We start from the raw sequence: 25476 nt of genomic DNA, 5'->3' as shown, positions 1-25476 counted from the left end.
CATGTCCTTATCGCATGTAATTGGTCTTTTTTTCGTCACTGTTATCTTGAAGGACATTTGCATATCAATTTCGATATGTTAATTTCTGCAATTTTTACTTTTGTGCCTTGGAGGACAAAAACGAATGTGTTCACTCATCCGTTAAATCTAACAGCTTAACACCTTCTTAGATATCCTTTGATATGGTATATGACACCATGATTCTTATCAAAATCTATGAAAAATATGAACTCTAAAAAAAGTGTCTACTTTTTCTTTTATATTTTGCTGAGTGTATTTTTTCATTTCTTTTCAAGAAGGAAATCTAGCGAAAATTTGTGCAAGGGTCACAGAGGGTACATGAGATCACGAGCATGTTCGTGGCAAATGATAGCACTGGTGTTCAAAAACATGAACATCTTTATTCTATATGAGTCTTTTCGAGTCTTTATCTTACGGCCCGATCTAATGACTTTTCCTTTTGTTTTCGTTTGTTGTTTCCTTATTTTTTGTCTTTTACTAGGGGTGTCCCTTATAACTCCCATGTTTCAAGACCATCACACTAGTTTTACACTATGGTCTATCATTGACAGGTTTATTCGCCTTTCACACTTTGTAATAATATGTCAAATAATGCATAATCAAAACCCAAAATTGGCCATTTTGACTGTGATTTTTGTGGTTTTTCCTTTAGTGTCGACGGACGACTGGGATCACGTCGATGTTACCATGGCAGCAAACTTCAAGGAGGACAAGAAATGCGTCGACTGTGGAGAAAAATCTGGGGCAATGTACAATGTAAAAGAAAAACAAATGCTATGTGATCCATGCGCTGAAAAGAAAGACTTCGCAATCAAGACTGGAAAGGAAGACAAGAAATGGTTTTGTGAAACACACGCAAAAGCCATCAAATTTTATTGCGGTTCGCATGATCTGGGAATCTGCCACTCCTGTGCAACCGTTCAACACGGACAGCCATGTGTCCTACACGACTTGGATGACATTGTCACTGAGAGAAAGACTGCTCTGAGAGACATGGTTGTCATGGCAACAAAAAAGAAGGCTGAATTGGGAAACCGCGAACAGCATGCCAAGCAACAAGAAGTTGATGCGACCAATCACTTGATGTCAGTGGAAAGTGAAATAAGATTGTTCTTCGAAGAGAAGCTGCGGCGCGAGGACGCCACCTTGCGGCGAGAGGAGGACAAGATAAATCAGGAAGCAGAAGAAGAAATTTCTAAGATTAATGAGAAAAAAGAACAGCAATTGCTACAGAGCCGCAATAAAGCAAGAGCAAATAGAGAGAAAATAGTCAAAAGACAAGATGAACTATTGATCTCACTGACAGATATACGTGATGAGCATACTAGAAAATTCGATCATTGTCACCTTAAAATTAAGGAGAGTCAACTCGCCATGAGACAAGTTTTGAGTGACATTGAAACCCTTCTCCTCAGTAACAGACGACTGATCGAGGGAGGGAAAGATCTCGTAAGGTCACTGAACCAGGCCGTTGGGTCAGCTGATGAGAGGAAGGAGGAGGAGGAGGACCCTGAAGGCATCTCAAGCAAGGTGAAAACTGTCCAATTTGTGAAAAGTGAGGAAGGCAAAGGTTACAAGGGGAGAGTCGATTGGTGTGGCGGGAAGTGGGAACTTATCGACTCAATTCAAATTCCAGAGGATGTAAAATCCCCAATGATAGCTGGGTGTATCAACGAGGAAGAGCTGGTTATTTCAGAAAGGTTTGTTGACAACGTTCAAACATATGTGACAAATATCCAATCCAAAAACACGGAGAAAGTGGCACAGAACGACAGTGGAACATGTATTACTTCATGTTCACTACTGGATGACAACACGATAGTCTGTGGCAAGTGGCGGAGACGATGTTCAGGACCGGTATTGAGCAAGTGCATCTCACTGTACAACAGGCAGTGGCAACTCCTTAGGCACCTGGACATACCAAGACACGACGTGCAAGGAGACAACGTCATTGTAGAAGTTGATGTCGATGTGAATGGTATGGTCCTTGCTTGTGAGATTGGTGATCCTACTATCTATATCATCGACTCAAAAAGGGGAAAGATTGAAAGTGTCATTACATGTAAGTCTGGGAATATGTTCAGGATGCGTGGAATTATGACCTGCGGAAAGATCATAGCTCGTCGTGCGCCATTAGATGACACATTGTTGGTAATCGATCGTCACGGAGATCAGACGGAGATAAAACATAGTGATACCATCCAGAATGTGGCTATTGATCCTTTGACCGATAACCCTTATGTTGTATGCTACGACGCAGAAAGTAATGTATGTTCCATTGATCGTATGTCTTACGACGGCGAGGCGGGAGTAAGAGAATTGTCCATCCCACTATGGAAGGGATTGAATACAAGAAATGAAAGACTCTGGCATGTTTTATCATCAGGACTCATCCTCACCTCTGATGGCAAACTCATTTGGTGTGATGGAAGAAACATCGTGATCTATAAGAAAAAGTTTACATTATAAATATTAGCTTGATATCCTCAAAGTTGACGAATTCAGAGGATATTTCAATTGATGGGAGAAGAAAAATTTATCAAGAAGAGGAATTGGAGCATTTTTTTTTTTTTGCTCGCTCTGCCAATATTTGATGACTTCGATTTATAGATGGCATTTTGTCACACAAAACATTTGAATACTCTCCTAGAAGTTTAATTCAATTCAATTCATACATTTATTCAGTAATAAAAATCGTTTAGATATAAACATGTTTACAAAACGTAGCAGGTACAGTTCTGAGAAAGCTAGAGGCTTGTTAAAAAAGAATGTACCCTTGAAGACAAATCATACACATATTGCAATTTAAACATGAAAATACCAAATGATTAAAGGAGCACAGAGAGAATAAAAACATATTAAATAAGCACAAAATTAAATTTTACAAAAATTACCGATAGCACCAACATAGGGAACATAGAGAGAATAACATACTAAGACAGAGGAGAAAACAAATAACACCACATGAAGCAAAGCAAACAAAACAAAACGAGGTATAGAGCGAGACTGCAAATATACGTGTTAATAGTTCGAGAAAGCATTACCGATTGCAACACATGTAAAATACATAATAAAAATGTAATTCAAATTTCCTATCTTAACTAAAAATGAGAAGAAGGCAAGAGTATATTGAATTTTTTTCTTGAAATTGTGCAGAGGCAGCTTTTTTAGATTTTTTTTTTAATATTAGGTCCATGAAACCTTATCGACTGTTTGGGGGCACGAGTTGTTCGGAAACAAAATGGATAAATATTAGTTTGATGCCCTGTTTTGTTTAGTTTTTTTGAGTGAATTTCATTACAACTTTGAAATTATCCATAAAAACAGATGGAATTTATTGTGCATAAAATTATACATTAAAAAAACAGTCTTATACAAAACCAAATCAGACAGAGATAAGACGCCGAGGCGTCGAAATAGATCATGGGCATGCGCACGATAATGTGAGCCAGTACAAAGACGAATAATCTGCTTCTGTAATACCATTAGTCTCTTTAAAAGGTAGGCAGATGCACGACCCCATATATGAGGTTACAGTAGTTATATGGTAAGGTAATATAGTGGTGTTTTATGGTGCATGCAGGGCATTTAATGGTAATATATTACGTAGCTTATGCATTACACCAATATTCATGCTTATCTTGCGGGAATTGATTGTTTAATTAAACCAATTAAATTGACACTGTCAACCTGTGAAATATAATCATTATTAAGTTTCAGTTTTATATCTGCAGAGGCAATTTTATTCTTCGTATTATACAACATATACTTAGTCTTTGATACATTGAGTTGCAATTTATTAGCTTGAAACCAATTTGAAACCTTTTCCAACTCACCTAATTTAAAACAACGTACGTCGTTGAACATTTTCAAACGAGAACTAAAAAAACACCCTCATAATCCAGTATACTTCTGACACATAAATATTCATACCACCTGGTCAACAAACACCCTAAACAATGAGTTCACGGCCATAACTGAAGTAACATTCACCTCATCACACTGATACACAAAATAACACTCAACGTACAAACCAAGATTCATCCCAACACAATGCACACCGCATTGCACCGCACGCCCTTCGCACAATTACTTCCCACTCGGTGAGTGGCAAGATTTTCTTTATGTATCTCTTTACCTGGGGCCATCATCCTCGTCAAGCTTAGCTTATGATGATGGTCCCCTGCATTTCATTTTTATCATTTCCTATTGCTTCCTTTCATATATGATATTCGTTCTTGAAAAAAAAAAAGAAAATGTATGTAAGATCCAAACGTTACGAATATTAGCTGTGTAAATGACTATGTAAGTATTTTGTTGATTTGTTGATTTGTAGTATTTGCTACAGACAAAAGTCTATCTAAGCTTGTATCTGCGAAAAAAGATGGTGGTATCATCCGCGTAAAGTATCATTGTGAGTGACTTTGAGACTCTCGGAAGGTCATTGACAAAGATCAAAAAGAGAAGAGGTCCTAAAATACTTCCCTGGGGCCCCTATTGTAAGAGTAGATCCTTCTTGAAATAATTTTGTATAGATTCAGTGAGCTCTTTGTATGAATCATGGGTCTCGATTCGTTATCATGTGTCCCGCATTAGTTGTAATGTATCACACACTCCATATCCCGACATTGACATGGAGGTACAGAGAGTACATATACTTGGACAGGACTGGTGTAAGGAGACAGTCTGACCTGCATGTACAGACATAGGCATGACAGGCAAGACAAAAATGTCTTACAGTGGGTCATTCTTTCTTTTCAGATTTCGGGACATCGAAAATAAAGGTTTCTCAACCTTTCTGTAGGTTTCATTTCTACAATGTCATTCGAAAGTTATACGGTAGTACAGCTCTTACCGCTTGTATTGCTAGACAGTGTATACTAGTAATCAATTTCACAGTTACTTAGCCGTAGACGAAATACGTCCTATTCCATACCGGCAAAACTTTTGATTCTTGATGTGTAATAAAACTTTTTCTCGGGACTGAGGTTTAAGTGGAGGTTTATAATTCCACAATTGAAGCTTCTTGGCTTTATCTGAGCATGGATCTCTGCATATTTCTTTTGTCACCAGGTGGTTTTTCTGTTTTAGGTATTTGTGTATTCAGGTCACATCTGGGGATCTGGTGTTGATTAAACACGTGAATATTCATTCCATCGTAATATCATTTTCCGTTCTCACGTCGTGATACGTCAAGGTCCGATCGATCCACCAGCCGAGCGGATGTAGTTTCTCACAAGAACTAAACATGACATTATTGTTCTCACGTCGAGAAGAACGGACATTATTGTGTTGAGGTCATGCCTGTCAAAGGGCGAAACCAGTCCTACCAGCTTGAACCAATTTCAAACCAACGAAAGGTTACCTGAAAGGAAAGAGTGATATTTCATAAGCACAGCTGTGAAAATTTGATCAAAATCGGATAAAAATTGGGGAAGTCACGAAATGGTGAAATTTAGCTAATTTTTGCTAATTTGCCAAACGGTTTTGGTTGATTATGAATATGCAAATGAATGAACTGATGGCGTTTAAAACATTAACAAGAATCAGATTTGTCTACTCTGAAAGTGTAAAACTTATTCTTACTCCTGCATGGCTGAAAGCTTCAAAATAATGATCATACAGATATATTAGGATTTGAGACTGGGACGTAATTGCGTTCGAACCAAAACAAAAAAGAAAAATGATGATTGCAAGATGTCAGGTAATGGCATTATCAACGCCATATTTTCGTCTGCATATCAGCTATTCAATAACTGGTTAGTGAAAATTTGCAAAACTTAAAAAATGTCAGTACTTTTCTCATTTTAATCCGATTTAGATCAAATTTTCACTATTGTACTTGATAAATGTTACTCTTTCTTTTCAAAGCAAGCTTCCAAACAATCTGGTCTGGAATTGCCCATTGATGTTCAAAGCATGGTCACAATGCTGGCTCCACATGAAAAAGAGAAAAGCACCACAATCCGTCTTAAAAAACCGATTTTTCTATTCCCTCATTTTAACTCGCTGCATGCCTCATTACTTACCTGTTCATAGATTTGTGTGCAAAATTTGTGCACAGTTGACTCATTGGCAGGGAAAGGGTTAACAAAACGAATGAAAGTTACTGAAGAGACATCATAGGAAGTCTGCACTTTTTAGGATGACGTCACAGAGTCTCCTCTTATCCCTTCTTACAAGATTTACTCACACTTGTTTGTTGGACACATTTTGTGCATATCTGTTACTTTACTCATTTATATTATGTTATCATCACTATAGTTGTATTTACTATACTTCTTCATGTTAGAAATGAAGTTAAAGTATTTCTTCCCCACCCATGCTTTACTTAATTAATATTACAGCCTTACATTTACATCACATCTGAACTATGGTATATACTTGCTCGGGGAAATACTCATCAATATTTTGATTGCAAAAATGTTAATCACTGTCACATTGAAATGCATTTCATATCTAATTCACGTATACTTGCATACGTTGATGCTGTTATATCGGTCATTCATTTAAGCAAACCACCATGTTTATGTGCAGAGAAAAGGAGACAGAGATTTAGAAAGAAAAAAAAAAAACCAGTGAGACAGCGAGAGAGAAAGTGAAAGAGAGAAAAGGTGTAAACCAGGTGACAATGTTATGTGTACAACAATTTACTGTGCCATCAATTACGAGTCATGAACTATTTTGTATGTCAGTAATTAACTACGCGTTGGGAGACACAGAAAATGGTTCCAGTCCGGGAGTGCCCTGTATATGTTGTTCCAAGTCTTCTTTGCAAGAATACGGCTCTTTTTCCATTGGATGTAATAGTTATTGATGGAAATATGATCCCCAATGGCTGACTATTGTTGAATCTCGAGCTCAATACAACATAATTATTTCCAATTTCATAAGATTATCTATTTACAGAAGTTTGATGCAGCCATGGGTATCGCCTATCATTGCAAATTTCCTCATGAAAGATCTAGAGCAGTAGATAGTGGCTACAGTACCATTAGAAGCCAAACATAATAGTTCTGAACACTTGCGGAGAGTTGCGGATATTTTCGGATAGTTACTGATAGTTACAGATTGTTATAAATAATATGGACAATATGGTTTTCTGTGACGATCCCTGCTAAGTCAGTGTATCATGACAGCAAGGTTATCACATATTGGACTGCCTTACATTGTACACTGGGGAAAACTGAAATTTGATTACGTACAAGTTGTGAAAAAATGTCGTATTCCTTTAATTTGCTTTACAGTAATAAAAGATATATGAAATTTTGAACTTGAAGTTTAAATTCTATTTGGGCAACTCAAATATGAATAAACGTCATAAATGTAAAGAATACATAACATAATCATACCACACATAAAATACAGTATGGATCGATAAATGAAACATAAGAGTAAGAAAATATTACATACAGTCATGGAATAGACAAACTGTGGTTACGCTGACGTTATGCGGCGATATTCATGACTTATTGGGTTATTGTAAGTACGATATATAATATATATATATATATATATATATATATATATATAAATATATAAATATATAAAAATATGTATATACATATATATACATATATACGTAATATGTATATACATATATATTTATATATATGTATAAATATATAAATATATATATATGTATATATATATATATATATATATATATATATATATTGACAGCAAATCTTGCACATATAGACGTGGCTTGTGTTGGGTAGCACCCCTTTAATCATCAAGCTTTCGGGCGAAATGTCCTTCTTCAGGATCTACACAGTCAATGACAACAACGTATAAACAAAATCAACCTAGGTGTAAAATCATACTAAACTTAACTAACCTTATTTTTATTATACATTTCAAAATATACTCAACATAAAACATACCTCAATTCAACGCATTTTATAACAGAAAACAAACCAACATACTATTACTAAATACAATCTCAAAACAAAACTTACTGTGTTGGTGCTGAGTGTGGTCTTGTGCTTGTAATGTTGTCTGTGTGAAAGTTATGGTCGAGTGTATCTTATATGTGTTTGTGTATATGAGGGGGGGGGGGCGTTTCTGTACGAAGGCTCGTTCTCATTTAATCAATCATAAACTACCAATACTCAATTTTTCCCCATCCAACAATATAAAAGAAAAACTTCCAAATTACAATTACATTATTAATACACTTCTTGTAATACATACGAACATACACATCCGCATACATAAATAATTCATACACATAAATCTATTTATACAAATACTTACATACCTACACCCACATTTCTTTAACAACAATTCAACCTTCCCACAAATACATATACCATTATTACATTACCTATTATACATCTACCTACATTTAAATCAATCACTACTTACAATTCTATCTAACTAAATATTATTCTAACCATCTCAAACAATAGTATATTTATTATATACTAACATTCAAATAATCTAACAATTATTCTAATCATCTCATAAAATAACATATTTTTATACACTAACGTTCAATTAATCTCTTCTCATCTATCTCTATATAATACACCTTCGTACATCTATTCAATACTTCCCAATAATTCAAATAATCAGCTACAAAACATAATATATACATACGTACATTTATAATTTCTACAATTACTCGTACATATCAATTCAAGATGCAAGATTTGCTGTCAATACATTTACTGTCCTTGCACCGCCCCGCCATGTTGTGCTTAAGTCCTTTGATGTCAGTGTATATATATATAAATATACATAAATGTAATACACATTCCATGGAGCGTAAAGTGGGTAAGACTATAAAGAAATACTAAATTCGTTCTCATTTTGTATAGTTATCGATGTCCCACACCTTCCCCGGCCAGAAAAGTGAATAAAATGCTGTCACTCCATCCCCTACCCAAAATATTGCCTTTTTCGAAAAAAATATACGTTCAAAGAGTGCAAGAAAAAAAAGTTCAGCACCAAGGGTCAACCGATGTCATGAGTATATGGGTGCCCCCTAAAATGACCATTTGTGGGAGAAATTTCATAATCTTTCACCATGCGGTTCTGCCTCTCCACTGCTCCGACTGTGTTGTAGCATTCCTTCAGGCAATAATGCGCTGCAGCAACACGAGTTGTGTGGCTTCCCACGAGTCTCTGTGTTCCCATGCGAGTGGAAAATGGAAACCGCCGAAGGACGTAATCGTCCGCAGCATTCGTAACTGTCCGCAAATATCCGTAAGCAGACGAAAGTGCTGTGATACGTTAACTTGCGGTTAATTTCGGATACTTACGGTGGACGTAAACGAACGCAAACGGACGGGAGGTTGATTTAACGGATGGTCTGCGTCCAAGCTACAGGTAGTTGGAGTCCCTCTGCGAAATTTTGAACATTTCAAAATTTCGCAGGCTTGGCGCGGTCATTTTGCGGTTTTTTTTTTTTTTTTTTTTTTACGGATGAGTTACGGACAGTTACGTCTACATACGTCCCTGCGGATGCCTGCGTCCACGCTGCGTCCCCCTGCGTCCACTCATCCGTATCTATCCGCGGCGGACGTAACCCATCGTAAAGCACTGTGTGACTGGGGCATAAAGCGAATGTTTGACAGGGCTAATATTATTCGAAAGAGGTCAATATTTAGGGTAGGGGGTGGGGTGACAGAATTTAATTTACTTTTCTGGCCGAGGAGGGTGTGGGACAGCGATAAACTACAGAATGTATGTAAAATGAGAACGAATTTGGTATTGCTCTTCAACCTTTATAGCCACTTTACACTACTGAATGTGGATTACATTTTTTATGTTGTATGTGGATAGGGGAGGGGGTGTTCTAAAGTCCATTTTTTTTTTTATCTGGAAATTTATTAAGTATTACTTTATAATAACAGTCTCCTTAACATAACCCATTAAGTCATGAATATCGATGAACAATTACAACGTAACCAAAGTTTTGTCCATTCCATGACTGTAAATTATATTTTCTTCCTGTATTGTTTAACTTATCGATCAATGTTGTATTTTATTTGTGGTATAATTGTTTTATATATTTTGAACATTAATGATATATATCAATATTTGAGTTGAACAAATAAAATTCCCACTTCAAGTTCAAAATTTCATTTTTATTTCATTGCTATAAAACATATTTAATGAATACTTATAGTCCTCACAACTTGTTCGTAGTATATTTCATTTTTCCCCAGTGTACATATGACTGTCCAATATGTGATAACCTTGACTGAGCAGGGGTCGGCACAAAAAACCACATTGTCCATAATCATTCGTAACAATCTGTACCTATCCGTAATTATCCGAAAATATCCGGAACTCTCCGTAAATATTCGCAACTCTCCGCAAGTGTTCAGAAGTATTCGGAAGTTAACGCAAGTTGAAGAAACAAATTACGTGTCAATTCGTGAGATTATTCGCAAGTGGACGCAAGTATCCGTATCTGTCCGTATCGCCCGCATTTTTTTTTCCGAAAAAGTGTGTAAAATTTTCTGGTGACGGCAAGGAATCCGCGGGAGTCCGCAGAATTTTTTTTTTTTGACGTAACGCCTGACGCAGAGCATTATGTGACTGGGGCCTTACAACTTGGGAAGAAATACTTTGGATGCAGAGAGTATTGTTGGAGTATTGGCAGAGCCCCCTAACCTAGCATATTTTATTTTTGTGACATGAATAGAATTTCTGTTATTAAAAATGTGTATGTCTACTTTTTTTTTTTGGGGGGGGGAGGTAAAATGGAGTGTCATGGACTGCTTCGATTTAGATATTGAATCAGCTGAGTGCAAACTTTCTATTTCATTGTGTGAGATTCGGCTACGCTAGACATGCCTGTGGTCAGAAGTAGACCCAGGCTTACGACTTAGAAGTTTGAAAGACGATATACACTCCAAAGTTTTATCAATTTCGTAAGAAAGAGAAAAAAAATCCCTGCAGAACAGTGTAAAAGTGATTGAAACTGGATAAGAAATAAAGAAGTTATGACGTTCGGAAATTTCTGAAAGCATTTCTTGACCAGTTGTTATGATATTCAAATCAGCAAGTTGATGATGTCATGTTCTTACAATTTCTTATTCATTTTATACACAGAAATTACAAAAATCTCATATTTCAGGTGTATACATAATATGAAACTTGTCTTAAAACCACTCAAAATAAAAAAGCAAAATGTTTCTTGTGATATTTTTGGTATGGGAAGGATTTCTGAAATATTGCATGAATCTTTGAATGGGATGATAGTATGATTGGTATGATGTGATAGCCGTTAGGATGGCAGCTCTGTACAAGTGTCAGGTTTCCATGTAAAACTCTTCCCAAGCCTGGTAGACTGTTCTTTACTGTTTTAAGTTCTTCTCATTAAGGAACAATGGAGAACAAATTTTTGAGTACGAAAGAAAACTTTGTCTAAGGTGAGCAATGTTGGATTGAGCGAAATAAACAGAGAAACAAATCTATGATTTACATAAATATTATTTTTGTAGTGGTGTTCAATAAGAGTCATAATGGTGAAAAGCGTAAGGACCACTTTGTAGTTCCAATATCATACCCCCAATTAGTCAACAATCCTGCCGGATAGAAATAGTCTAGCGCCATCTGTAGGGTATGTACATCGTAGAAACGTTTCGTCGTCTCCGAGATGTTTGCCGTTATCATCGTGGATATATATATTTTTTTTCTCTCTCTCTCTCTCTCTCTCTCTCTCTCTCCCTTAAATATTGGTTTGTGGGTGAATTTTCTGACTGGGTTGAGAGTCGTCTCTTGAAGATATAGCATAGAAGTAAGGTAAATGTAAGGTAAAATATCAGTTTTCACAATTTTTTGTTCTTTCTTTTCTCCATGTCAGGCCTACCACGTGGTGTACAGTGGAACATTCAGGACGACTCTTTCTGTTTTCTTTTTCTCCTACTTCTGCCCCTCCTGTTTCCTTTCCATCTTTCTCTCTTTATTTCAACTCTATCTACCTGGATTTCTTCTCTTCTGTCTTACTCTGCCCCACCCTCCATGATGGAAACATCACTGAAAGTTTCTTGAATAGCGCCATCTTCGCAGTGATTTGTTGTTGCTGTTGTTGTTTTCATTCTTATTTTCAGGTCGACATCAGAACAGGAGCGATTCAAATCACGTCAGCGGTATGTCTGTCATCCATTTCAATTCTGAAACATGTTTTACAAATGATGGCAATGATCGTGTTTACGCATCGTTCTGTCTGTGCTTTTGTTTTGATGATGGCTGGAGGGGATGAGAGTAGTGGGAAGAGTTTAGTAGGGAAGCTCCTCGTGGTTCGATCGTGTCAGATGCCCCTGTTACTAATTTACAAGTTGTTAATGCTACACTAGCAAAATTTGTTTCTTTGGTTTTTTTTTATTAATGCTGCCTTTGTGTGAGTAATTACAATCTGAAATTGCATTGTTTTTAAGTAAAGACAAAATCAATTTTAAAAAAAATACTCAGCTTTACACATTTGTTTTTGATAGCATTTTTTCATAACAACATTTTTACTTTGTCTACAGAATACTGAATAACGTGACCTAACTACTGTAAACACGAAAGCCACAGTGTGTTAAGTCGAAGTCGCACAAGCGAAAAAAAAAGGTGATATGTGCGAAAATATAATGAACTGTATTGACAAAGCAGAGGTGAACACAAATTTTACTCTGAAAGGATAGAACAGCGATTCAGGTGGCCTACTGGTCGTAGACGCTCAAGCAAGACATTGGAAGCCACCCTCCCTGGTTCTAGAGAATAATTTTCAGAGAAGATGAAACAGCAGGGTCTTGTAAAGAAGTTAAGGTAGAGAACATTAAACTTTGGTACAGGTCATCATTTTTTTTTTCTTGTTTTTTTAAACAAAACAATATGAAACACATACATTTTGATAAGCATGTTGTAACTATACTTTAACGATTTGCTTTTGGTTATAAAAAAATAAAAAAGTGGAGACAAGCCTATGCAAGGAGCAGAGCAAACAAACTCGGTAGGTTGAATAAACTGTAATTCGAGTTTAATGGCATGTGAATAACGAGAACTAATAGTCAACGCATCAAAAAAGTTGCATAGAATTGAATTCATCATGCAATAGAGAGAAAAAGAAAAGATGACACTAGTGGATCAAAATTATCGATGGATTCTTTAAAAAAAAAAAGACAGACAGACAGACAGACGGAGGGAGAAAAGAGAAAAGTTCGTATGTATATTAGATTGGAAAACTGAACAGGTGGCTGGCTGCACTATAAGAAGAAATGATCACATTTATTTTCGTAAATGACATATATATACATATATATATATATATATATATATATATATATATATATATACTTTTTTTCCAGATATCTAGTCCTAATGTTCTAGACAGCATTGAAACTAAGGAGAAGACAATGTGGCCAAAAGGTGTTTGACCGTTGGCGTCATGATGTTCGCAACCAACATTGGCAAAAACAAATTTTCCCACAAGACAAGAGGGCGATATTCCCGCCTAGCGCCCCGGACCGCCTTCCCACATAGTACAACCATGTGAAACTCATTTCATGGAATTGGCCTTGATCCACCCGAGATTTTCGTTCAATTTAGGCTAAATAGGAAAAGCAGATTTAATTGGCGGCACTCTCACCTCCAAAGAGGTCATTTGAAGTCAACTTGACACAAATGAGGTCAAGAGGTCAATCTGACGTCATGGTCTTTGGCCTTGATTCTACTTGTTGAGGGAAATGTCGTGTATTGTCTTCGCAGATATCGGTCATGGGATGTCGCTATTTTCTTTCTCCTCAAAACAACAACAGCATGACTTCGTAATGCTGGGAAAAGCGTTTGCTTTGTCTCCTAGAAAAGTTTCAATTTACTGCAATGAATTTCATCAGATCATACCTACCCCTTGCAATGCCCACTGGAAATGAAACCAAAGTCTAACCGGGCTGTAAAATGAGCATTAATATGAATACATTTACGGCTCCTTATTCATAATGAAACTTTTGTTTGTTTTATGCAGATATTTTATATCAGCGGAATCACCCGACAGAAGAATAAAAAATCCTGTGTAATACTATATAAACATTTGGTTTTACAGTTTGCAATTTTCTTTGCAATTCTGTGAACATGAAACTGTCATCTCTGTGGAGATGTGTTTGATGCTCATATTTGTGTGTGACTTTTTTTGAGGATATACAGAAAGAACAATTATATCTTTCTCTTCACCCCCTTCTCTTTCTCCCTTTCTTTCTTTAGGCCCTATAAAGTATCCGAGTTTCATTAGAAATATATTTTGCCAAAACATCGAATCAGCATATCTGAATTTACTCCTCCAGAAGGTTTGGATAGGCCTACGTAGTGTTGCAACTGCACTGTTACATCCAAGCAGTACAGTATATTCAAGAACTTTGTTCAATTGACTTTGTGTTACATCTTTTAATGAAAAAAAATATGCAAAAAATCAATCAATCGTTTAATCAATCGATCAATCAATCAATCAATCAATCAATCAATCAATCAATCAATCAATCAATCAATCAATCAACCACCCAACCAAACAATTATTATTTTACATAGGGAGCCTACTATATATCCATCACATGTCAACGGAATGTGTATTTTTGTTAAAAGGGGAAGAAGGCATGAAGTTCTATTCATATTTTCCTTGTGAAAGTTTACTAATCTTACATAACAAATTTATATATATTTCCGATCAAGACAGGGCACAGGAGAAATACATTATAATATTAAAATATTGAATCGTTCCTTTTTTCGTTGAATCTAGTTTTGGATCTAACGGATGTAAGGAGATGGCATCATGAGGAAAGAGATAATAGGGGGAATCTCAGAATTCATCTCATCTTTTGTGCAATGAACTTTTGTATTGTGTATCTGGATCTGTAGTGAATTTTGTATTCGTATCATTCCTGCTACAGAGCTGCTTCGTTTCTTTTAATTGCGGTTCCTGTCCAACCTTATGATATTGCAATATCACACATCCATGTTTTGTGGTCATAGCAAAACTTTTGTATCTGAGACTAATGAAAAGGTGAATATATTTGTCACATGATCAAACAACGAATCTGCTGGACAGTGACGTCATAATCACGTACATTATTAGAAGTACAGCTGTATTCTGAAGACTGAAGTCGGTCGTGTCGCTTGTCGGCTGACCCATGATAATTCGGTATGGTCGAAACGTGACTTTCTTAATTTCTCCCCTACCCAACCCCCCACCCCTTTACACCTCTCTTTCCATCCCCCTCTTTACCCCACCCCCTTTGTTGTTTGTCTGTTTTTGATTGTTTTTATTGTTCCCTATTCTACTTTTTAACAAATAAACCACAAACATAACCAAAAAAAAAAATGGTTGCTTGTCGAATACGGCAATTAAGACAATTGAACATGTGAAATATGAGGAATCTACATAAAAGCATTTCCTTGTGTAGGGTGTAGATTCCCAGATGCTGATAAGAGATGAATTCTTGCATAAAAATTCATAATTAAAAGGCATGACAATTTATGAAGTAGAGAATTACAGACGTCAAAGAATATAAAAAAGAAAAGAAAGGAATGTCCTCAACACAAAACTTCTAGAGAGTGAGGTGATCACCCGAGAGAGGCACAAGGCAGATACAATCACAGGTATACAAAGTTAAGCACATAGAAAGCCCAAGTGGATGAAAGGAATCGCTGTATGGGTATGAATTCAGGAAAAATTAATTTAAGTTTACGCATAAATTAGTCAAGAGATTGAGATTGGATGATTTCTCTACCCAGGTCATTTCAGAAGTTACTTCCTGTGGTAGCTATTGTTTTTAGAGCAGGTACAGCCGTACAGGAGAAAGATGAAAAGAATGTTACACGCGGACTGAAGTAAAGCTGAGTAAAGTCAAACCACCAGTGAGTCAAACTCGGTAGCGCATGGGGACTCATAGCTCCATGCTCCATTCTCTACAAGTATTTCCTTCCATTACAAAATAAGAACGTTTTTCGAATGGGCCTATACAGGGTGTATCCAAAAAAAAGTTACACTTTTGAAAAAATTGTCTAAATTACATTTCAAAATATTTTGAGGATTTTTTCATATTTAAGGATTCCCAATATTCTCATCTATCAAGTGCAATCAACAAAACAAATTTTTGTTCACGCTTGGCTGAACACTGACGCTCTTTGTCCAGAGTGTGAAAAAGGACTTGCGCCAAATTGAAAGAAGATGGAAAATTCAACCAGAAGCCCAAATAAGTGTTCTCATTTAAACAAATTGCTTTTTGCTCACAGTTTTGATTACTAGTATGCTATGTTAGTTTAAGAATTTTCTGGCAATTTTCTGTCACGTTTTAAATGATTCCATTGCGTTATGGAAGGTTGATTAACAACATCAAGATCTTTTAAGCACGGTCATCACAAATCATGCACAGACATATCGAACCCACATGCCAGTCACTCAGTCAAGAAGAAAAGTACAAAATTAATGCATCCTTAGATCATTCAATCAATACAATCAATCCAATCAATCTAATCAATCTAATCAATCCAATCAATCAATCAATCAATCCAATCAATCAAGCATTCAATTAATCAATCAATCAATCTATCCATCAATCTATCCATCAATCAATCAAACAATCACTCAGTCACATTTGTATGTATGTTTTATAAAAAGTGGCAGATCGACGTACTTAAAGGCTAATCAATATTTGAAAAACTGATTTATTTGTTAATTTATTCATTCAGTCAGCCGATTTATTATTTCAATGACTGAAAAGTGATTAATTGATTACTCAGTTTATTCACTGATTGATTGAACGACTCAATGACTGACTAACTGATATATCGGTTAATGTATTGATGGGTTGATTGATTGATTGATTGATTGATTGATTGATTGGTTGATTGGTTGATTGATTGGTCAATCAATTGAAGAATGATTTGAATGTTGATGAATGTGGTACCACTACCACAATAATGAATAATTGGCATATGGTATTGATGTCTACGTGTATTGTGAAAACTGTGCTTTAAAGATCTTGAAGTAATTACACCCTCTAATTCTCACCAATTGATTTAGAAATGAAATCATTACAATTATGAAAAAGCTGACAAAAAAATCTCAGACTATCATAACATAATCAAAGCTTCAAGCAAAAGAGCAATTTGTTTGAATGGGAGCACTTATTTGGGCTTTTGGCTGAATTTTCCATCTTCTTTCAATTTTCATTTTTCACACTCTGAACAAAGAGCGTCAGTGTCCAGCCAAGCGTGAACAAAAATTTGTTTTGTTGGTTGCACTTGATAGATGAGACTATTGGGCATCCATAAATATGAAAAAATCTTCCAAATATTTTGAAAATTAATTTAGACAATTTTTTCAAATGTGTAACGTTATTTTTGATACGCCCTGTATATAGTTCATCAAACGGCTTGTCCCTTCAGATTGCATTCACTAATAGTATCGTTATCGTTATCGTTCTGTTATCTAGGTGTAAATTTTCTCTCTTGTTTCCGACTTCTTTTGCCAATGTGTTATTCTTATCTGCAAGGTTTACTTGCATGTTGGCCCTCCTTAGTTTTGTGTCATATCATGTGAAATATGGAAATGAGTTTGAATGGAACTGAACTCAATTTATAAACCTCACTTACTTAATTCTTGGTTGTAGAGACGTAAAGCATCTGCTTATTATGTGCCCCTCACGGTACATGACAATATTTTTCTTTGCTGTGCAAATACTTTTTTTTTGTACACACTAGCCTACTCTCTAAAAAAAATCGAGTGAAAATTTTCACTCTAAAAAGAGTGAATACAAAAAAGAGTGAATTTCGAGTGAAATTGGAGTGAATTTTGAGTGAAAATGCTTATTTTCACTCATTTTGGAGTGACGTCAGGGATCACTCGAAGATTTTGGAGTGATCCCTGACGTCACTCCAAAATGAGTGAAAATGAACATTTTCACTCAAAATTCACTCCAATTTCACTCGAAATTCACTCTTTTTTGTATTCACTCTTTTTAGAGTGAAAATTTTCACTCGATTTTTTTAGAGAGTACTCATAAATCAATCTTGAGAACAATCCTCTGTATTTTTGACAAAATCGATGTCATTAATTTTGATATTCAGTTTTAGGGCCTATACATTTTCAACGGCAAAATTCAAATAAGAGCAAAGAGAAGTTGTAATAGCTACAAATAGTGCACCTGTCGGCCTATCCTAAAAGTACTTTCACAGTCCCATCTTCGTGTGGCCTGAAGCTCCTTGATGAAACCATGGAGCTACAAACGAAAGGAGAGGGCACTCAATAAAATGTGCCCCAAGGCACCTTGTCAAAGCTTGACCTCTTGCCGAAGTCAAACACCACACCGCCAGGAAAGAGCAAATAAATTCTTACGTAACGAGGTCAGTCCGCTCGTAAATCGTGCCCTTTGAAGAACCATCCGTGGCACCGTCAAAATAGGCAGTCTATCGACATTCGCTATCTAAAATCGCTATTCGACGGAACAACCAAATACGACATGTACAATATATGGCTGTCCCTACTGGTAATGCATTGTAGATAGGCGAGCTGTGTGTTTTCGATCGTGCTGCGAACGTCGTGAGCTTTACAACGGTATCAAGATCATCGATTTTGGATATGAAATAAGTAAGTTACAGTGTTCTCTTTTCCGTTTTATGGTTACATGACATGTTCTCTTCCATGCTTTATACCAACAATATCGGTGATTTTCGGTGAATGAGTATATTTTGTCTCAAAAGAGGGGAGGTTACTCGATCGTTTGGTGTATAGCTTGTCTGCGTGCACTTGCGTGCACTTGCTCAATGCTCTTGCAAAAGCACGTGAAAATCCAGAGTTTTCTCGGAGTCTTGCGAGAATCGGAGCGGGTTGCGCCCGCTCAGACTTCTCGTAACGAGGACCCCGCATTCTCGCTCCGATCACTATTTTCGTATCGAAACATCTTTGAATGGATATTATGTCGCTGACATTGCTGTTACAACTCTTTAATCATTCATAATATATCAGCATGTTATGTAGCATTAATGTGTCCTTCAGAAATGTTGCTTATGAGGTGTAACAAGTTAGATTTGAGTCTGATACACACTTGAGTTCGACTGGTTTATTGAGTACGAGAGTGACAGTGTAGTAGTGTACTACGGACGGTGTATAATTAAATACATTTGTATGGGGGATTGTACCAGTGATTGTAGACGCAGACGTTTACAATTTAGCTCCATGATTGAAGCTTGAAAAGAAGAGGCATGGATGGTAGAGCTCCATGCTGCTTGCTGGATGGAGTTATGAGTGTTAATGTTTGTATAGATGAATAATATTAATAGGATTCCAAAATATAACAAGACCAATGAATCAGTCAAAGAAGAAGGAGGGGGTGTGTGTGAGCTGGCGTGATGTAATGTCGATCATCATCAAATGAGCTCCATTTTATCAGACTTCTATGCTAGTCCTTTACCTTTTTAGTTATTTATTTTTCAGAGGGATGGGCAGTAAGACATTTCACATTCACAAAGTGGTTCTACTTCTAATTATTATGTTATGCATCTCATCCCTATGACATTGGCACACAATGACATTAAAAAAAAAGTATTTAACAGGAGGGTATATACCGGTAGTACACTTCAAGGATGGATTCGGTGATACATTGATCATGTTATACTGTGATAGTAATTAGATGAGGAAAAATTAATTGTCAAAACTAGCATTTCAGAAGTTATGTCTGTTACCATTGTCATGGGCTATGCATGATAACGCACATGTACATTGTAGCTCTACACTCCTACTACTGTATCTCTTGAACAGTCGATCTTCTTTGTTGAGATTTATATCACTCTTCAGGATTCCCCAATTTCGTGACGAGTGAAAACCATTGAACATTATTTTTTTATCATATGATTCCAGATCAAGTTATCAAATTGAGAGCCGTTATTATTAAATGATACTGTGACATTTTTTTCTTTTCATTAAAAGTGCAAGTAGATTAAATACCTTCTTTTTTATGCATTATAGTAAATAGATCCTTATTCCATTTTACTGAGTCAAGTTTACTTGCATAAATGTTGTTGTTTGTTTTTGTATCCATTATTGTTTTAAAATTTCTTCACTCATTTTTACCTTTATTTTTACCTTCATTTCAGTCTACAACATGTCGGAACATGCTGAAGCCTCCACAGCAGGGCAAAAAATATGCAGACTGTGTGGTGAGGAGTTTATGGGCAGAAGCAAGAACAAGGAGGAGCTGAAGGGTGTAATTTTTAGGGCCTTGCAAATAGACATTCAGCAGGATGATTGTAGGTATCATCCACCATCAGTGTGCTTACCATGCGAACGGAAATTGGCAAGATGGCAGGGAAGGAAGAACAAGAACAAGGCCACCACGCTACCCATCAATGTTCACCAGTTTGTGCCATCAGAAGCTACAACAAAACAGGCTGAAAGCTCCAGGGAATCCTTCCTGAAAGAATATGAGAGCGAGGCAAAGTCCACAGGATTCATCACATCCATCGTATCCAGAGATGGTACAGATGAGAAGCTGTTTGTCATCATGCTTGATGCCAATGGAGACACACAGAAATGTTTGATTGTAAATAAGACAGGCGAGCTGGAAGTGAAGGTCTACTCTAAATCAGTAGATACCTCTACTGTCTTCCCGAACATGACAGCCGGACTAACAATAGAAAGTTTTAGGAATTTGTTGAAGGACTTCAAATCACTGCACGTATGTCCTGGAAATCCGGATTTCCGCATCCCTGCAGAGATGTTGGCAAATAGGCCAGTTATCGTTCACACCATGTCAGCATCTGAAACAGTACGACATGTGTCATGCAGCCTGCTGACAAGCCAACCTGGACGTTGTGGACAGTGTAGGATTTATCGTTCGGACCTGGCAAAGCTACAGCACAGGATACAAATTGATTCATCCCCTGCCCCAAAATCGAACTATCGCTACATGAACAAAGAGCGACTATCCAAAAAACTCTCCAGAAGTAGAGACAAACAAAAGGGATTGAAGAAGCTTCTATCCAAGCTGGAAGAAAGGATTGAAAGTATGTTTGACACTGAGTCAAGGACAATTGTCAGTGAGGACAGTGATGCGTTTTCGCAAATTTTGCAGAAGGAAACGTCGGAGGTACATAGCCACTTTCCAGCGGACACCCCGATGCGTGTGTTGTGGGACGAACAGGTGAAAAGAGTGAACACTCACCCGCAAGCCATGCGATGGCATCCGTCCATTCTGAGGCTCTGCATTGCTCTGGAGGCAAAGTCCCCAGCAGCATATGACCTCCTGCAGTCATCAGGAGTTCTTGTGCTGCCGCACAAGAGAACTTTGAAGCAGTACACTAAGTTCACAACAAGTGAACCAGGTTTCAACAGAGAATTGTTGCGTAGAGTTTGTGATGACGTCAAGATCGATACCCTGCAGGACTACCAGAAGAACATCACCCTTTCATTCGATGAGATGAGAATAAGTGAGGGTCTCGTGTACTCTCACTCTACTGGACAGATCATTGGGTTTACCAGCCTTGGTGATATGAATGATGAACTGGAGAGATACACCAGGAGCTGCCAAGATGACAAGGCCTCACCGTATCTTGCCAGTCATGTCCTCACATTGATGGTGCGTGGCATCTGTGCATCATATCATGCTGCTGTTGCATTCTTTTCGACACAGGGAGTGACGAGTGATCAGCTCTACAACATTGTCCTAGAAGCTGTGGAACTCCTAGAACTGCAGGGGTTTAATGTGCGGGCCCTTGTTGCAGATGGAGCTACGCCAAATCGAACATTTTACAACATGCTGAAGTCACAAGATGGGGATTGCTCATTTATCCACCCGACGACAAAGAAGAGAATATTCCTGTTCAGCGACGTACCACATCTCCTGAAAACATGCCGCAACAACATCGAGAACTCAGGATTTCACAACAAGACGAGAAACCTCATGGTAAGAATTTATATAGATATATAAATATATATTTTGTGCTTACCCATTTAGAAGATTTATGTACACAATTTTCTCCCTTAGCTTGGAAAAGGTGTGGAACAGCAATAAAACACTGCCAACTCCCCAACCCCCAAGAAAAAAAATAAATAAATAAAAAATAACAATCATCTGAGTTGTTATGTTTTTTAATTCCAAAAACATTTGACTAATGTAAACTTGATGTTTCTTCTTTATTCACTTTCTGCATTTCTGCATTTCTGCTTGTCAGCTTATTTATAAAGAGGGAAGGGAAAAGGATTTTTTAAATGTAATTATAACTTTATTATCATCATTATCTTACTAAGCAATGGACAGCATCCAGAAATTTGGGTTTGGTGATATCATACGACTCTATTATTGTACATGTTCCTCCATTTCTGTGTCAAGAACAAGTCGAGTGCTGCACATACGTATGTTCAGTTTGTTTTTAAAAAAAGCAAAAATACACACAAGAAATGTGTTTTGTTCTTTCAGTTCCGAGGACTCTCCATTTCATGGAAGCACATAGTTGATGTGTATGAATGGGACATGGAGAACACAACAGGGCTGAGGATGCTACATCGTCTCACAGAGGACCACATCCACCTGACCCCAGCACACCGCATGAAGGTCAAATTGGCAGCTCAGGTACATTGTTACATTGTATATATTGTATACAAGTTTTCAGAGGACATGTACATTTAAAAAATGCACTGAACATATTTGTAATACCATGTACTGTACATGACATAGAGCTAGACATTTATAGCTCAAAAGGGATACATATATATACAAAAATATGTAATTTTTCAGGAGATGATGCTGAGACATTACATTGATTGCATGCATCATTGAAATTATGTGTAGCTTAAAATAAAAAATAAAAAAAAGCTGCTGAAAACTTCTTATCCAATAGTGGTGAGCCAATAGAGTAAAATGATCGTGTATTATGCCCTATGTGTGTACTTTTATGTTTGGTAACTTGCTTTTGTTGATTGACTCTCACTTTCATTTGGTTGCCGCTCTCTTTTTATCTGTTGAGCTCCTTGGCTATGACTTTCCACCCTCCCCCTCTTTTTCTTTGTTCTACATGTCCCTAGCCAGTCCCCGACTGTTCTTCTTTTGTGAAATCCTTACGTTAATTATGTGATTGCTTTCCCTGCCTGTGTTTTGTGATTCAGAGAGAAGGCAATATTAAATTTGAAGTGTCCATTCATTATGTGATCTTGCATAGATGTATTTTATTATTGTTTTAATTATAGTGTATCATCATTATTAATTTTGTTAGTTAAGGACAGTGTACTGGGGATTGCATAAGTGTAAATGGTTGGAGTTCCATGATTAATGTCAGTATACTGAGTAAGGGTTTTTTGAACAACATTTGTATTGTCTAATGAACTCCTCGGGACCAAGAGTTTTCTTTTGTGTACATATATATAAAAATTTCATTATAACCAAAGAAATTAACAGTAAAGAATATAGAGCTGATAATGTTTGGACCAGAATATTTATTTTGATGTAACTGAATTGTTATAACTGTGTTCATTATAATTGGAGTACTAGTACACTGTAATACAGCAACAACCCAGACAGCAAGACATAAGAAACAGGACACTCTGAAGGATAACTTAGCCACCCTTTTCCTTTAAGTATATAATATACATTGTATGTCTTTCCTTTCATATTTATGTCAGGTATTGAGCACTACAGTCGCGAATGCTCTGAAGGTCCAGGGACGCAAAGACACAGCAAGCACCATCCTGTTCATTGAGTACATTGATGCTTTCTTCGACATGCTCAATGTTTCCAATGTCACCTGCGGCAAGCGAAAGAAGAAGCCTGCTATGGAGCCATACAGAGATGAGACAGATTGGAGATTCACTGTAGGTTCATCACACCATTTGGTTACAAATCACATAATCATAAATAAAAGTGAAGTTTTTTTTTTTTAATCCTACCTAGTAGGTGTTATTAAATCAATTCAGCTATCAAAATCATATTACCTTAAAAAAATCATGCATTTCTTGTAATTTCTTGTCTATTTAGAAGTTGTATGTGTTGTGTCTGGCTTGGATGTAGTGACATTTATCTCAGGAATGAGGAAAAACAAAACCTTGTTTTGCATCTAACATGAAAATACAACAAACATATTTGATTTACTGTGGAGCTAATAGCTCTTTGGATTTACTGATGTTAGTGTACATGACATGCCATGCAAGAATTCAAATTTCTGTTCATTGTACATGTAGACACTCTGTAACTGTTTGTGACTAACCTTATGCATTGTGTTATCGAAATGAGGAGAAATTAATGTGTGACAACCCATAAGCGATATGACAAGTTAATTTTCTCCTTTTTGATATACACCTGTACCCACAGTGGCTGGAGGAAGACTTCCTTTCATTCCTCGAGGAGTGGCACTCTGAAGGACAGCTGACACCTCTTTCAGCAAGTGAAAAAGAGAAACTGTGCTTGAGCAAACAAACCTTGCATGGACTTCAACTGACAGGTATTGGAAGCATTTTCTTTTCTTTCTTCTCAGCTTGCAGTAATTGTCCATATTACAAGAGAAGCAAAGATTTTGTTTCCTTTCCATGTCAGTATGTATCTTTTATTTGAGAAAAGGGGGAGTCTAAGGGATGGGATGGCACCTGTATTGAGTAAATGAATATATTTAATAAGATTTTCACAGTCTTGTTTAAAGCTTTGGCATCATTTACTTGTACAGTAGGTGTCGTAGTGAAAGATCCGGAGATAAATCAATTGAAAAATGTTTTCCATGTGTTATTGCTATTCTGCTTTTTTTTTTTTTGCTGCATGAATCTGGAAAAACGTTGTGCATAAGAAAAAAAAGTTATATCAATATATAAATCAATCTCAATGTTTTCCTTGTGTTATTCCTATTTTTTTTTTTAATTGCTGCATGTACCAGGAACAAGATTGTGCAAAAGAAAAAAAAATAAAGAAAAAAGTACCATGCTAACAGAAGAGTGAAATGGCGCTAGTGATTTTTCTCACTGTATGAGCTAGGATTGGTGTATTCATACCTACATCACTAAGTGTTCTAATTGGGTAGCATTATCTGTGATGTTTTCTTACAGAAACTGGCAAAGGACTTTCACATTGATTACAATATAAAATGTTTAATTGATAAAGCTATTACAAGTATGGCCTTGTTATACAAATTGTGATCCAATCATGCTTTCTATTTTGTTTGTGCATTACATTTTGCTTTTTTTGGACTGCAGTGAGGTCATTCGTGACACTAGCCAAGCAGATGCTAACTGAGCCTGGAGTACAGTACATCTTGAGCGAAAAGTTTTCTCAAGACCCGTTGGAGGAGTACTTCTCGAAGCAGCGAGGCATTGGAGGAAGACACGACAATCCCAGTGTCAGCCAGTTTGGCAGCAATATGCAGACACTGCAAGTAGCTGGCGCATGCATCAGAGCTTCAAAGAGATCGAATGTCCAGTCTTCAAGTGCCGGTGGATCAGCTACTGTAGATGATAGGCCACTCCCACGGAAAAAACTGTTCAGATGA

The 25476-nt window shown here is 36.7% G+C and overlaps 1 protein-coding gene across 1 annotated transcript; it reads left to right on the top strand.

Annotated features, from left to right (window-relative positions):
- Positions 1-708: 708 nt before the first annotated feature.
- LOC139735845 (uncharacterized) lies at positions 709-25476 on the top strand. Its single transcript, XM_071646591.1, has 6 exons — positions 709-2014; positions 20110-21917; positions 22431-22583; positions 23630-23818; positions 24315-24444; positions 25184-25476. Exons 1-6 carry the CDS (start codon positions 709-711, stop codon positions 25474-25476), a joined length of 3879 nt encoding a protein of 1292 aa, XP_071502692.1.

The sequence above is a fragment of the Diadema antillarum genome, unplaced genomic scaffold (genome assembly GCF_040938485.1).
Source record: "Diadema antillarum isolate AM-2024a unplaced genomic scaffold, OU_Dant_1.0 seq00000603_RagTag, whole genome shotgun sequence".
Lineage (NCBI taxonomy): Eukaryota > Metazoa > Echinodermata > Echinoidea > Diadematoida > Diadematidae > Diadema > Diadema antillarum.
The sequence above is the reverse complement of the archived record's forward strand: the minus strand, read 5'-3'. Positions and strand labels throughout refer to the sequence as shown.

Coding starts and splice junctions, on each gene's coding strand:
- LOC139735845 (XM_071646591.1), top strand. CDS start 709: ATGGCAGCAAACTTCAAGGAGGACAAGAAATGCGTCGACTGTGGAGAA. Junction 21,918..22,430: donor ACAAGACGAGAAACCTCATG/GTAAGAATTTAT, acceptor TTGTTCTTTCAG/TTCCGAGGACTCTCCATTTC. Junction 22,584..23,629: donor AGGTCAAATTGGCAGCTCAG/GTACATTGTTAC, acceptor TATTTATGTCAG/GTATTGAGCACTACAGTCGC.